Source organism: Scomber japonicus, chromosome 20 (genome assembly GCF_027409825.1).
Source record: "Scomber japonicus isolate fScoJap1 chromosome 20, fScoJap1.pri, whole genome shotgun sequence".
Lineage (NCBI taxonomy): Eukaryota > Metazoa > Chordata > Actinopteri > Scombriformes > Scombridae > Scomber > Scomber japonicus.
The window spans coordinates 14570475-14586974 of record NC_070597.1 but is presented as its reverse complement, the minus strand read 5'-3'; the positions used below and the strand labels follow the sequence as shown (position 1 = coordinate 14586974).

The 16500-nt window shown below is 37.9% G+C and overlaps 1 protein-coding gene across 1 annotated transcript; it reads left to right on the top strand.

The window, feature by feature from the left end:
• Positions 1-17: 17 nt before the first annotated feature.
• On the top strand, positions 18-15463 carry fra10ac1 (FRA10A associated CGG repeat 1). The gene is made up of 14 exons (XM_053340832.1): positions 18-104; positions 1134-1216; positions 1978-2067; positions 2577-2622; positions 2847-2923; positions 3116-3199; positions 3312-3396; positions 4810-4855; positions 10876-10989; positions 12316-12358; positions 12613-12755; positions 12910-12960; positions 14647-14731; positions 15267-15463. Exons 1-14 carry the CDS (start codon positions 87-89, stop codon positions 15307-15309), a joined length of 1008 nt encoding a protein of 335 aa, XP_053196807.1. The 5' UTR covers positions 18-86; the 3' UTR covers positions 15310-15463.
• The last annotated feature ends 1037 nt before the right edge of the window (positions 15464-16500 follow it).

Sequence of the window (16500 nt, the reverse complement as noted above, 5' to 3'; positions counted from 1 at the left end):
TCACCCTGAAACGTCATCACTTGGCGACGCTATTTTGTAAACACTAGCCACTGTTTTTTTTGTAAACCTCCTGCGTTTGTAATGTGATGGATAATCTTGTGAAGGTGTGTATCTATTAAAGTCGAAACCGTGTTTTTCATGCAGTCGATTTCGTAGGGCAATTTCACAAGTTATGGTTTGGTTTTGGCGCTACTTTTTATCAGCCTGTTAACATTAAACATTAGCCTGGTGCTACAACGTAAACGGGGCTTCAGTACTAAATGCTATGCTGGTTATAGTTAGGCTTTCACATATTAAAAAAAGCACAATTCTTGTTCTATATTTATTAAATGTTTTGATGCAAGGTTTCTTACATTTTATTTCAATTAATAAGGCGCAACTTTCCAGGTGATGAACCTTTTTATAGTCATGTGCAGCAGAATACTGATGATTTTGATGCCAGTTCTTTAGAAAGTAATAGTATTTTACTCTAACGTAGAGTCATATTTACCTTAAAATCTGATTATAGTGCAATTGCTTATGCTTATATTGTATACTGTTTCTGTGAAGTGTAAATCACTATAAGTAAAGTGGGGATGCTTTCAAAATAAATGAAATCAATGCTTGGTGTGAGCATTTTTGCCTATAAAACAGCACCAGTTCTCCTCTGTACACCTGCATGCATTTTTTAAAGGTACTTGGTAGGCTGGTTGTGCCTGCATCTTGGAAAACTTGCCAGTTTTTTACTGTGCATGTAGGTGTCTCCGTTGCTTTTTTCTCTTCATGTAGTACCAGACTCCATGATCTTGAGATCAGGGCTCTGGGGGACCATCCCATCTGATGCAGAACTCCTAGCTCTTCTTCTTATTGAATATAATTATTTATGACTGTCTGTATGTTAGGGGTTATTTTTATGCTGCAGAATAAATATGAGATGCCTTTCTTATGGTATTGCATAATGGATAAGAAGTTAAACATATGATGTCTTTAAAACTTTGCACAACACTGTACATGTTATTATATTATTCTATTCATTCATTAATCTAATCTACAGAATATGCTTTATTCTGTGAGTTAGTGTCTGTGAGTGCAGTTTTTTGTATGCTTGACAACAAACGTGTGGTCAGCTCTACCAACACAACTTGTATTTTCAGGTGCACGGAAGTGGTGGCGGCTATGATTCCGATTTCAGTGATGAGGACGGACAAGGAGAGTCCTCAGAGAGAGGACTTAAAAGGTAAAATTAGAGATTGTAGAATTCCATATTTGAATTGGGTTCAGTAATATTGATCAGTTTTGTAGAGTCTTTCAATCAAGACTACATTTGGCCTCTGAGTGGTGAACGGGGAGAACTTGTTCCGACGCGTGTTCTGGGCAACAAATAAAAAACCATGTCCAATACGGTGTCTATCTTTGAGTGCGATGACCCATTTATTTTCATTCAATTATTTTTCTCACCTATAACTTTTGAGTCCATGACATCACAGGTAAGTTTTCCATTCATCAGTTTCCTTCATCATTCATTCATTCAACAAGGAAAAGAGAAGTCATGCTGCCACACTGACACAGTCAAAAACTGTTTGCCCTCCCCTTCACACAACTTGTTCATTACCTGGGGTTACCTATATGCATTTTCAGTGCTGTACCAACCACTCAAATACAAAAAACGTCAGATATGGTCCTCAGTATAATAAAGAAACAAAAAATAGAAACAAAAATAAAAGAAGAAACAAAAAATGATATTATGGCTCCAACAAGTTTATTCAAATTTAGCATAGGGATTCTGTGCAGACCAAACACTGAAATGGGTGCAACTGTGTAGAAGGTCATACAAAGGCTACTATATTTTTAATAATATTTCCCCCATTTAATTTTGCCTCCAGTAGCTTATATATATATATATATATATATATATACTGATTATGAGTAACCTTTTTCCACTAACACAAGCTCTGTGTGTTTATTTGTATTTATTTATTTTTGTATGTTTGTTGACAGGAAACATGAGGAAATCTTACAAAAGCCATTCAAGAAAGGACGGTACTCCCAGGCGGCTCACAGGAGTTTCCACTCCAGTGAACTGGACAGGTACTGTACTATCAATCATAATAAAATATAAGAGTCGTAATGTTTTTTTTGCATTATGTTTTGTACTACAGCAATGTGGTAATGTCAGTTCTAAATATCTATGGGACGGGACTAATAATATTAAAATGAAATCAGTCAAATTCAAATCTTACTTACTGTGCAATTACTGTGAAGATGATGTACGACACAATTAAAGTGAGAAAAATTTAGTTTTTATTTTCATGTCTGAAAACTCATCATTACTGTCAACATTAAATTAGTTTAATGGTCCTTGCATTACCATTCAGAGTAGATTTGTGTTTTTAAATTAATTACTACTTTAAATAAAACCAAATGGGAGCATAATTCTTTTGTGTTATGATAGTTTTCCTCTCACTCCCGTTGTTCTACACTTTTTTATACAGAAAGTGTTTAAGAATCTGATCAAAATGAATAAAATATGCTGTCAACATGAGCTAACTCTTTGTTATTCTTTTAGATAAATATGTGTTTGTTCTTTTGTTTTGCAGAGAGGAAGCAAGGAACAGAAGAGCCCACTTGATATCACTGAATGCCGTATCCTGTCTTTATTAAATTGTCTCAGTGTTTTTATGATATCAATATGAAAGGAGGAGGAGACAGGCTCATAAATCCACCAAAAAAGACTAAAATCCTATATGTGTATTACATGTTGGCCCAAGTGCTATGTTTCTCTTCATTTAGAGGCTCAAATATTCAGCTGTTTTTGCAGTTTGCTATGAAAAAGTAAGTAGAGAAGGACCTTAAACAGATGTCTCCAGTTTGAACGACATAAGAAGTTTGTCGGTGACTACATACTTTATTATGGAGGACAGATGGCCGACTTCAAACGCTCTGTGTAAGTGTTCTGTCTCACTGTCTAGCTTGAGGATCAGTCATCTGCTGCTAAAACTAATGAGAATGTGTTAACAATATCAGACAACTGCTTATGCATTGTTGTAATTTGATAATTTCTCATTCATAAATCGACCTCTTTATTCATGTACTTGTGCTTATAAGCTTGTCTCATTTAACCTTTTCTTTCCTTCAGATCCAAAGACAAAACAGATCTGGATGTGGTACGCGAGAATCATCGCTTCCTCTGGAGGGATGAGGATGAGGATGACATGACATGGTAATAACAACTAGTCATACAAGCTGCTTCAATATTCACTTTGTTTTCAGGCATTACTTCCAATTGAGTTTGCACTGTTGTCTAACTTACTTCTTTCCTTGTCGTGTCCCAGGGAGAAAGAATTGGCCAAGAAGTATTACGACAAACTGTTTAAAGAGTACTGCATAGCTGACCTCAGCAGGTACAAGGAAAACAAGGTAGGATAAATGTGTGAAAAGGATTAATTGATTGATTTATTACCCAGTTAAAAACAGAATGCAGTAGCAGAAGGTGTTTAGTTAATGTCAGACAGTGTGACAGCACACAGCAGGTGGCTCAAGTCGCCTAATGATTAGTGAATATATTGAATGCAGCTGTTTTGAACGAGTTGAACACCAGTGAAGGAAGTAAAGGATGGTGTAGTTTTTGTGTATCTGTGCTGTGTTGTCATGCGGTTGAGCCAATGTTGTAGGAATATTCAGATACACTAACAACAGTATGATTGATTTATTTTAATTATTTGTGCATATGAATATTCTCTGGAAGGCTGCTGTTAAAGGGTTAGAACAGAATGTACTCTAAGAACATTGCCAGGACATTACAGGATGATTCATTGTTCTCCTGTGTTAAAAGACATTACATTAATTGTCTCAGGGGTGGTGCCATGAGCAAAGGTTAAAATTTCATAACTCAGAATGGATAGAGAACTTATCTATGAGAAATGTGCCCTCAGATAACTTCTGTTATGATTTGGGGCTATATCAATAAAATTGATTCAACTTGACAGTAATTTCCACCACATATGAAAGTTGTGTGCATGATGCGTTTTGGCACTGTGCTCTGCCTCTAGTGTCCACGAAGCCATTCTGGGCTCAATCCAGACTTTATGACTGACAATATGATAAAACCCAAGGGCAGTGTGCATATGGCTCAGGTCCATAACTGAACTGTTTGCTCCACTGAGTTCACGATATTCAAAATATATTTTAAACACATGTGCTATCTCAGACTGTTGTGAGGTTGATGGGCCTCACAGATGACATATATACGTGTTACACTACGCAGATTAATATATATATAATAATAATAATATATAATAATAATAATTAGGACTATGTAAAATAGTCAAAATTGAAAACTGCGCTCTGACACCATGATTCGAGTTATTGCAGAACTTGAACATGAATCACTTGAATTCATGAATCCAATTTTGCCCTCAAATTATTCTGATTTGTCTAACAGTTGCAAATTTAGTGGTGCTTCATTCCCAAAATGAAAGTCAAGTTTTGACTTGTGGTTTTGGACAAATGAGGTGTGACAGCACACAGATGATTCCACAGACAGTGGAGTGTGTGCTTTACAGGATCCAACTAATTTACAAACCACATGTTCACTGATCTTTCTTTCCCATTACTTGAGCTTAAATGTGCATGCATCCATTAAACAGCATTCATTCATTAAAAAACAGAGCTGGACATTTTAAACTATGTGTACATGAAGATAATGCATGGTAGTTTATTACATCTGCAGAATGCTTTTTCATTTGGCCCATGGTTCAGATACTGGAAACACATTAAATGCTGCCACAATTTATTCATTTAAATTAGTCTCTTTCAATTTGTGCCCAACAGTTTGGATTTCGTTGGCGGATTGAAAATGAAGTTGTCTCCGGCAAAGGTACGACAAACTCCATTGTCTTAAATATCATACATTCTATTGTCATTGTATTTCTAATCAGACAAATGCTGAATTCTTGTTAGCGAGAGAGTTATCTTTCCCTAACAAAGACATTTGTTCAGACAGGGTTCCTCATAACGCAGCTGCAAAGAAGTTGACAACTTTCTCCACTAGGTGGCAACATAGACAAGATGATTTACACAGTAGCACAATACATACATGTAGATTACTTCTCTATACAATTGTGTCCTCATCTAAAATGTGCTTTTTTTAACTTCACTTTGACTTCCTGGCTTAACAGGAGACCAAACAAAACCTTTCAAATATTTTAACCTTCAGTTGAGCTTTCTTTTTGTTTTCCTTTGTGCTCGTGCTTCTCAACCCTGTGTGACTATTTGTGCCACTCAATAATCAAACGATCTGTTGTTGTTCACCGAAACACCCCTCCCTCTTCTTAACATTTAACATTCCTGTTTATGTCTCACTTAAACTAATTCAAGGAGCTTACCGTGACAGTTCGGCAGTACTTTGATGGTTACTGTCTATTAATTGTTCAGGATTAGTACAACACCTCCTCCCTGTCTACACTTCCTTTGTGTGACAACAACAGATATTTATAGGTTTACCTGGAAGGACAATATCAGCCCCTTGATGAAAGTAAATCTGTCTTCACAGGTCATTGATACGCTTTGAGCTCACAGACGCACACACATTTCACATTTTGAATAATTTGCATATGTTTACATCAATGCAGCCTTAGAAAATACTAAAAATATTTTTAAAAACACAGTTTGTCTGAGAAAGCTGATTAAGCCAATATATTGTTCCAGATTAAGCCTGTTTAATCCTGCTCTCTGACAGTTCATTCCCTGTGGCAGTACTCTACAGGAAGTGGAATTAGATCAGGTCAGAGGTGTTTCACTTCAGCTGTCACGTCTGTGACTTGTGTACATTAATGATTCCCAGAGAGATACTTCTTAAGCACTATTTACAGCATGGTACACAAAACTCTCCAATAAAATGAATACTAATCTTATTCTGTAAGGTGGATCCAACATCCTTATTTAGGAAGGAGGAAATCTTTGCTTGATTTGATATTCAGATATGAGCTTATCACAGTTTTTGTGTCTTTTTTTCAATGCAAAATGTGTACAAACCTTAGACTTATATTTGTAAGAGTTAACTGTTAAATGAGTTATATCTGGATTGAATGTTGTCAGTCCATGCTCAGTAGTTGTGTTTGTCAGATCAAATGGGCAGATTATATGGGAATGTAAAGAATAGTAATATATACTGTAGGAATATGTTTGCATTTTTTCACTTGTAGATCCTTATAAGAGGCATTGCATGTCTGCCCTGCCATAGACACCTTTGTGACATTGTCCTCTTATCACTTCCTGTGCACCTCAGGCCATGTTAGTATTAGGTAATGCTGACTACCGCTCATTTAATCAGGTGGATTACAAAGAGCACTGTTGTTTCTTTTGATGGCCACAGTGTGATATGGGAGTTTGATGTCGTTAAGTACCAAATGGTTTGCTTCTCTTTTCTTTTGTAGGTTGAGATATTTTTCCATTTAAAACAAAATTGGTGAGGAGCACGTTTCATTTCCTGCAAATTCCTCACAATACAAGTCTCCTGTTATTTAGTCATTTAAATGCTTATAAAATAAGAATCCTTGTGTTTTCGTTGTCTTGTCATGAGCCCTTTATATCAACATAAGGAGCTGGTCTTCTTCCACGGAGCCTACAGTAGCCCAGAATGGACAAACCAAATACTGAGAGCCTTTTTTTTGCTGTTGTTTTCCGCAAGTTTTGTGGCCACTGTAGATTTTCCTACATCCTTGGAAGTGAAGGGGGAGAAGAGTGGTATTAACACTTTGCAACCTCACTGCTAGATGCCACTAAATCCTACACACGGGTCCTTCTAGAGAAAGTATAGGAGTCCTGGAACTTGGGGAATGGGATTTTCACTTACTCCTTCTTTTTTGTCCTGTCTAAAACATTCATACCTTTTTGAAGATTCACATGAATATACTGCTATACTTCTTTGCATGATACTCCCACCAACCCCTCAGTGAAGTAGCCTGAAACCAGCAGCAGGAATCTGTATCACCTCACCTATGCAAAATTGCGGACCACCTCATAAAAACATTGCTCCGTAGCACTACTAATGGCCTTTAAGTAATTTAACTGTAGTACTAGTGCTTACAGTACACATCAGTGTGTGAAGCTACGATGGAAGTATTTTGCCAAAAATGATCTTTGCTTCCAATAAAATGTCAATATAGGAGTAATATGTGAGTCCTGAGAGTCTTTTACTCTGGAGCAGATGTACATGTGTGGTGTAAGGTATGCAGCTGCTTCCATTAAGACTCTTGTTTTTCTGTGTTGTTTTCCTTCTGGCACAAATTGACCGTGTGTCTTGCTGTCAGGAGGAGGTCAAAGGCCAAAGGTAGTTGAGGCCAGGCTTATTTTTGGTGGGCCTCCTGTCAGGGTAACTGGAGTATTAGCTTATGCAATGTTAAAAAAAAGGTTTTTTAACACTCTCACCTACAGTGCTGACCAGGTTTCGAACAATCTCTGTTCCCTCTGTATAACTGACAATATTAGTTGAATTGTGTGGCCCTCTGATATTTGTTTTTTGCATTTGAATATTGTCATCCTGTATATTACATCCAGGCAGTTTGGATTCATTTGTGGTGTATTTTAGTAAAAATGAAAGTGTGCTTTCATTTCAGGCCAATTTAAAGGTGTGATCGTTTCAGTTGGTTTTAATGACTGATGTAGCCTGGCCTGATTTCCAGCGTAGGCAGGGTTTATACTTTATAAGGATATCCTGCTGGGCTCTGTTGTGCCAGACAAAATAAATCAGCTCCAGGGAAGTAACTGAATGTATTTGAAGTGGTAGAAGTGATATCTAATAAGCCCAGAGCACCCTAAGCTTTCCCAATTTAGTATGGTTTTCATGTGGTTATCTGTGAGTGAATAGCAGGGTGTTGTACATTAAAATTAATATGTGTATTTTTCAGTAGTATATAGTGTGAAAGACAGATGCAATGCTCTCCTTGGGACTTACTCAGTATAAAACATAATCCTAGTGGCATGTAATGCCCTTCAGTCTACTTAGTTAACTGGATACTGTGGAGAAAATAAATGTTGCAAAATAGGGTGGTGACTGTGGCACTTTGGGTCAGCAGTCTGGACTTCTTGTCAATGTGAAAAACATACATTAAGAGGCAGAATCTCATCCAGAGTCAGAGGCGGGACTGTGTGTCATTTTGTAAAATACACTTGGGCTACTTGCTTTCCTGGAGTCTTGCTGTTATTATGAGGTTGCCAGGTTTACAAATGGAGATTCCACGACACCACTGCATCCAGTCAAGAAATAGTCCTAGAACCCCCTGCAACACCTGTAATATTATATTAGTGAAGTTTAGAGATGCTGATAAGCAGATTTTATTATTTTCAGACAGATCCAGGCTAGCTGTTTTCTCCTGTTTCTTTCTGCTTAGTTAAACTAACACCTGGTGGTAACTTTATATTCACTGTGCAAACACGAGAGTGGAATCAATCTTCTCATCAAACTGTCAGTATGAAAACTTCTTGTCCAAAATTTCAAATTATTCCTTTCAATTAAATGTATTTTTTGTATGTAATAGACCTATATCTCCTTAACCAGCTTTATCTCTGAAATTCTACTATGTGTTCAATCTGAATATTTTATGAACATATTGGTCCATTTCATGATGTTCTTTGTGAACTTTTAACTATTATCCAAGGGTACATAAAAAAGTGAAAGAGGCCTGGCCCAGGTCACAACCCCGCAACTTCAGCCAGTGAATGTTAATCACGCAGCCATCTGTCTCGCAGTGTATCCGTCTTGATCTTCGACCGCTGGCTGGTGGAATTAGGATCCATTGACGTAGAACGACAGGAGTTTCCCTCTCTTTAACGGGTTTACTCAGCCAACCTTTTGCCAGGTCTTTTCATGGAGCATGTGAGGCTCACCTGATGTGTGAGGATAACCAAATACGCGTCAGCAAAATACACTGTACATCCTTTTATCTCTATCAACAGATACCCATACAAGAGCTTATGTGCAGTACCTTTTTTGTAAAGCAGGCGTGCTCAATGTGGCACTATTTAAAAAAATCTGTCTCCTGAGCCCAACACCATTGAATAAAGCTGTGCTCATTAGCTTTCATGAGTGGAAAATAATATTTTTGAGTAGAAAAAGGGGCCTGAAAGCTGTTAGAGAAGAGAAGAATTGTTGACCTTGATTATATTTAGTTTTTGACATTTATTTTGTCAAAAGAGTTGCCTGGTAACAGTTTTCCATTGACGTTACTCTACCAGGGTTGTGGTCATACATAGCTGGAGGGTCAGAAACATAATCTATATCTCATTGTTTTTTATTTGAGACTGAGCAGCTTCATTGTAACACCGAGGTATTCGATACCCTGTTCAAATAAAGCAGAGGCGTTAAACCTTTTTTTAATACCCATACAGTAATTGCCTGGTTTGTGTGTAAACAGAGTAGATGTAACTGTTGATTAGTGCGTGCGTGATAGAGAGAGTAAGATGTCACGAGACAACTCTAGTGTGATTGTGATTGACGTCACTGATGATGGTGAAGACAGCACAGCACATCCTTTTTGGTCTGCAGCACTGGTCACTGTTTGTAGCATCACGTTGGCACCAAGGTGAGAAGATGGCCCTGTCCCAAGACACACCCATGTAGTGTCAGAAAGGGCCAGTCACCAGAGATTTAAATGGATATTTTGGTATTTTTATTTTCAGTTAGTTTTATAGTTAGTTATCCGTTAAGATTGATAGATTTTCTTATTGTTTTATATTTATAAGAAATTGGTTGATTCACGAGTGAATATTATTTTTGTGGTTGGATATGACAGATTGCACTCCCCTGCAAAAAAATGACTGGCAAACTATAAATAAATAAATAAAATTTCCAATTTGAAGTTGGTTTCACCATAGTTACTTTTAAGTTTGATAATGAACCTTTTGCAAATGTTTTAAACATTTTTAGATTTGTTCTTGAGATGTCATCAAGCTGTATAATATAACGTTATTATTGTAGGTTAATTTAGGGAAAAGCCGTAGAATTTGATATACGGTCAGAAAAATGATAATACATTTTTTATGGCTAACAAAATCACTTGTTAGGTGTTGAAAAATAGAAAACAAAAATTATTGATGGGCTTACATTCAGTTGTAAACTCATATTTTTACTTTCTTATTAACCCATTCTGCCTCATCACAACCCAGGACGGGAGCCAGAGGTGTTTCTGTCCTGACGTCAGAGCTCTTTAATCCTGTACAACACATGAAGGCAAAGTCTGCCTTATGACCCATGTGGCCCAAAGCCACAACAGCCACAATGTATATATAATCTCAATCTAAAGTAGGTGAGACAGACATCACTTGCCTCTTGCAGAATAAGGAGAGTCCTCGTGCCTGGAATCGACTGCTCTGACGCATTCGTTCCCTCTGTTACAGTCTGGAGGATTCCCAGAGACCAGATCAATGCCACCTTAAGCTCCTCTAGGGATAATAGGCATGCTGTGCAGCAGCTTGAGGGAGACCTGAGGGGATGAGGCAGGTGAAAAAAGGGAGATCAGAAGGAGCAGGGGCATATGGAGAAAGGGGGGGTACTGATAGATTGAGGGGGACGAGGGAGTGCTGAAAAAATCTGAGAAGTGTGAGATTTTTAGCCTTGATTTCACACTCATAAAATACATCTTTTTTATATACAATCCTCTTCCTACTGGTTGTTTTTTCAATATTATGCATAATTATTCTTGACACATAAATATCTGTACATTTATCATCAGGTCACTGTTGCTCAGTTCATCTTTAGCCCTTACTAATAGATTATCAATAAATAAGGAATTGAGGTTGCTTCTTTGCATTCATCCTAAGTTGTTGTGGACGGTACGTGGATGAAATATATGTAAACATTATTTATGTATTCAGGTTACGTGTTCTCTTGTCTTCCAGGTCAGTTCCAGTGTGGAAATAAACGCTGTGAGAAGCAGGAAGGTCTAAAAAGCTGGGAAGTTAATTTCGCCTATGTGGAACAGGGCGAGAAGAGGAATGCCTTGGTCAAACTCAGTAAGCCCAAAGAAAAATAATTTTCTCATTTTCTCTGATCATTTATAGTAAAAGGTGTGTGTGTGTGTGCGTGTGTGTGTGCGTGCGTGTGTGCGTGTGCGTGTGTGCGTGCATGTGTGTGAGTCCTACTGGGGGTTCCCGTCTAAGACCCGGCTCATAATAATCCTCCTTCAGGTATCATACTGCAGAAAATCCTGTTAAAATAATTACTGTAATTGGAAGACCCACCACTCATAGTGAACTTAGTCAGGCAGGAAATGACAAGCTAGTGCAACAGGTCAAATCCAGACGTGTTGCTTCTTCTCATCAACAAAAAAATTGTTTTTATTGTAATTCTAGATCCAATGTTTTGACAATCCTAAATGGTTTGACAGTAATGAAACTCAATTCGGTGACCCTGGAGCATGAAGTCGGTAAGGAGAGATGTAATGGACCGTGATGATGTTGCAGTGAATTAATGAAGGAAAAGGAATAATTAATTATATTTGTCAAAACACTAGTAACAGCTGACAAAGGTTCAAATTTGACTTACACATCTATAAATAGTGTTAATATAGACGATGGAATTCATCTTTCCCGTAGAGTAAAAAAAGATTACCACAGGGTTCAGTCCTGAGCCCACTTCTCTTTATAAGTTTATATAAATCATATACTACATTTATGGAGCAGGTTTCCAGATGATACTGTCATATATATTGCTGATAGAAAGATTTTCTCAGTTTACACACAGTTTTGGCAACATTTAGATAGAAATTGTTGAACAAGTTTCTGAAGTAAAATCTCTTAATAAACCAACATACATGTAGAAATACCCTGGGACCCCCTAAAAGAGATGGAGAACATGGCTTTTATTACTTTTATCACAATCATGTTGCCATAAGAAGTGCAAGAATTACAGGAAATGTTCAGAACTTTTTAAAGCAAAAATATATTTAGAAGTTTATAGGAAGATAACATGAGTCTGAATAGATATCTTCCACAGTTACAGTCTTTGTGTCTCTATGGACAGTGGTTTCCTGTTCAGCTGCAATAAAAGGATTGTAACAAAAAGAGGGAATTTGGCACCAAGAAAGTGCAACTCATATTAGCTTCAACTTTTTAATGCAATTTTCCCTTCCATTGCTTCCATTGCTTCCATTGAAAGTGCATTATGGAGGGATCTCTTAATAGCAGTATGAAAAGAAGGAATGATTGTAGCAAGAGAAACCTGTCAATGATCATTTTGGAACAGCCATCCTAATAATGGTTGTAACAATAATACACTAATACCAATTAAATAATGTCAGCTGCACTATTAATGATGATACCTTGTTGGTTATGTTCTAGGAATATGCCCTGAATGTTCGTTCAAACTCAACTACCATCACAAGTAAGCAGCATACTTTTCACCCTTGAGTCTTTTTTTATATTCAATTTTTTTGGTCACAGTAGGAGGTGGTTTTAATAAGTTTTAAATTCCAAGCAGACTTCATTCCAAGATGTATCAGAAGTATTTGCTCATTCAAGGCTTAAGCCAAGAATTGTAAAGGACGCCTTTAAGGATTTCAAGCTTTTGAGCAGTGTCAGAGTTGGCTTCTTTTATATTGTGAATTCAGTTTGGTCAACCTGTGTTTCTGTCTCCAGGAGGAAAGAGGTGAAGGCAAAGACAAGGACTAAAGGGGTTTCAGAGGAGGAGGAGGAGGGGAAGAAGAAGAAGAAGAAAAAGAAGAGGAGGAAATCATCTTCACATTCCAAGAAGCATAAAGACAAACATAAGAAACACAGAGGTCTGACTCCTCTCCTCTTGCTTGCTGATACAATTCTTGAAATTATATGTGTCATTTTTCATTTTTTCTTCTTTTTCTTACCATTTTTATTTTATAACAACACCCAACAACAACCTTAAAACACATTTTGCTTTATAACTCTATTACTCTACAGGTCAATCCACCTCTTCCAGCAGCTCAGAGGAGTCGCAGGACTCGGACAAAGGTAGCGTTCATAACTCCCTGACACACATAAACACACACACACACACACACATAAGAGCACCTCCCCCATTTTAAAAAACACACACATTGGGCAGTTTATGATCTACACCCCGAGGCCTCTAGGCCGTGTCACTCCTCCATATTTTTGGAGTGAAAACAACCTTACAGTCCCTCTTGGAAACACCATCCATTAGTCCTGTGCATAATAGTAGAAAATGGACAGCAGATCTGCTTTTTCTCAACTGTTTTTCTCCTCGTTCCTTTTGACTTTTTTTTCTTTCTCTTTCTCCTCCCTCCTTGTCATCTTTTCCTTCTCAGTGAGCAGTGTAAAAATGAATTATGTCTTTGCCCTTGTTTCCCTGTTCTTTTCATTTCACAGCCTGGATGGATGGATGGGTGGGTGGGTAGGTTGGTGGAGGTGTACACAAACACCAACTTACTTTAACCAGAGGTTGTGGCATTGAGTTCAACAAGCACTCTCACACTTTGTCCCAGTCACATGTATTTAAAGCAGTTGTTTCAATGATAACCTTTAATGATTTTAATGACTTTAAGATTCCTAGAATATGGATGGGTTCAGGAAGGCTTAAGGAAAGGATAACCAACCCATGATTTTTGTTTCAAACATGGTGAACTGGTGTGAGCATGAAACTTTTAGGGTGGCCCAGAGTAAACACATGTAGCTAGGCAACTAGTGACCCCCGCAAACTAAAATAATGTATTCCCTGAAAGTAGATTTTGACACAGAGCCACAGAGGTAAAACTGGCTTAAGTGTAGTATCACATGATTAACTAGTAAGCTAGTAGATAGTAATTATTAAGTACTTAGGTGTTATTTTAATTATGCCCCCCCCCCCCTGCCCAAGATACAGGTACATTATATTTGTGTTGTTTTGTTTTTAAAAGATTTTGTTGGCATAAACGCCTTTATTTAGCAGTAGACTGACAGGAAACATGGGAGAGAGAGGGGGGTGTGACATGCAGCAAAGGACCTCCGATTGGGATTTGAACCGGGGTCGACGGCATATATGGCATGCGCTCTAACCACTCGACCACCTGCGCGCCAATAATATTTATGTTTAATACAGCACATGGTTCTTACAAATAAAATAAATAAATAATGATGCAGGGTCCACATAGTTTATACTGTACTGTGGAGGAGCAAAAACAGTAAACAGGCTTCTTGTCTGTGGCCTCATGTCAGTTTCCTGCTTTTTCCAGTTGGTAATTCAGGCCATGCATGAATCAGGTTGAACAAAAATCATTAGTTTTCGCCTTAACAAAACATCAAATAGGACTCTAAGTGAATGAATGCACCCAAACTGAAACAAAGCATGGCTGCTGTTCTGGAAGCATCAGTTCTTTGCACTTTAAACTACCCACAAAAACTTGTTTCCAATTACATTACAGGAGAGAAATAAGCCATACAGTTGCTGCAGTCATTCACAGATATTCTCCAAACTTTAATCAGCTTTAACACAACAACACAGTGACATTTACTAATTGATCTGATACATATCTGATCAAGATTTAGCTGTCAATTCCCTTTCTCAGACTTAAAACTGTAAGCAAAGAAGGAGCTAAGGTAATTAAATCATGTTTAGGCTTACACAAAAAGGGTTAATTGTTGACATGGATTTTCCTTCTTGTGAATGTGACTGACTGCTTTCTGAAACTCTCCCACTAGACTCCGAGGCTGGGGATGAGCCAGAGGGCCAATCAGATGCTGACCACTGGCGAGGGCCCGCCCCTGCGGTGGAGGAAAAGTCAAGGTGAGGCAGACAGCTAAGGTTTACATTAAATGAGACCCAGTAAGCTGCTGTAAAACCATCACAGTCAGTCTTTACCACTTAGCCTACATAGGTTATTGATCTTTATATAGCGCAGGATGGAGACCACTTAGGTAGCCCACACAAAGCTGCCCTGGACTGTCACAAAACTCACTAAACCTTTAACCTACTCTTGACGTACTTTTTGTGACATTTGAAATTTGGTTCTCAGAAAGATATAATATTGCTGAAAAGATCAATAATAGGAGTCTGGTTGTTTATCAGCTTTCATTCAAATGCAATGTACATGATGCATCTCTCTGCCTTGAGTAATGTATATTATTTCAGATTGTCTAGAGTTCCAATTAAATATAAAAGCATAGTAATAGCACTGTTAGAATTTGGGGAGGGGGAGGGGGGGAAGGGGAAGGGGAGGGGGGTGACTTTACAGAAGTATTTAATAATGTATGTCAGTATGTGTACACTGTGCATGACAGTAACTAACATTTCTATATTTCTGTGTATTGTATCTGCTCAGGGAGGAGGAGTTTGATGAGTACTTTGAAGACATGTTTCTTTGACTGCGGGAATCAGAGGCAACCCTGCTGTGATTACACAACCCTCTGGGCTCTGTTGACATTAAACAAGTTTTTTTTCTTGAGTCTTGTGTGCATGAAGATGTATCTGACTGTATGTTCCAGGAGTGCTGCAGAAATAAACTGCATAATGTTTACTCTGTAATTGAGTCTTTGATTTACATGATTATCACCATCTCTGTTTCAGTCCCACCAATGTTATGTAGGAAAATAACTGTTACTGCCATGCTAACAGCCATAAAATTTGGTACAAGCATTTATGATGAATTATTATGACTTAGGTGATGCTTTAGCTTTCCATCTACTGCTGTACTTTGTGTTTAGTAAAAATTCATTACTGTAGTAATAGTAGTGAGTTGCAACACAAAAGAATGAATGTGTGGGGCAGCATCTGCTCTCAAAGACAACAAGGATTAGCTCCATGTTCCTGTTGCCAGGGACAGATTGCAGTGCTCGCCTTGACTTCAGCTTGCAGAGAAGGAAACTGCGTGAGGTTGCTGGGAGATTGTAGACCTTGGCTTAGATGGAGACAATCACTTTACCCTTTACTGCTCTTTCTGTGTCATTCTAACTTTCTCCTCTATATTTTTCTGTGTGATTCATGACAAAGTTAGATAACAGGTGGTTAAGTGCATTTAATAGTACACTCAGTAATAACAACCTGTTGCTTTTAAGTGGATGTGGGATGTGATTAGGCCCCTGGCTACACTTGTACACCTGGATGTATTTACAGTTGATCATTTGTGTTGTCAACACTACCAGTTGTCTTGGTTGAAAATCAATTTCCTGGACTTGTGCACACATTGAGGACCCTTACGAAGGTGGGAAGGAACATAGGAATTTTCACAAACAAAAACTTTTGTAATTTTACATTCAAATTTCAAGCCGGGGCCTGTAAAGAAGTGAGAGGGTCAACTTATATAAGGGGCCACCAATCACAAGTGAGGGAAATGAAAGGTCATGTTGATTTTGAGGTTGTCTAGCTCAACTTGGATTAAAAAAAGAGATTTTAAAGCTTGTCTTATGTTACTATGTGTCAAATATCCCATCTCGTCAGGGGATGCACTCAAACTACTCTCTTACGCTACTATTTTAAATGACTGCACACATTTATTTTAAAATGATGACATGCCACCCCCAGCTTTCTGCATGCATCTGTGGACAGTAGAACACAGG

Excerpts from the sequence above, each read along its gene's own strand:
- fra10ac1 (XM_053340832.1), top strand. Across the intron at positions 10,990-12,315 it reads GAATGCCTTGGTCAAACTCA|GAATATGCCCTGAATGTTCG; the intron begins GTAAGCCCAAAG and ends GTTATGTTCTAG. Across the intron at positions 12,961-14,646 it reads GTCGCAGGACTCGGACAAAG|ACTCCGAGGCTGGGGATGAG; the intron begins GTAGCGTTCATA and ends CTCTCCCACTAG.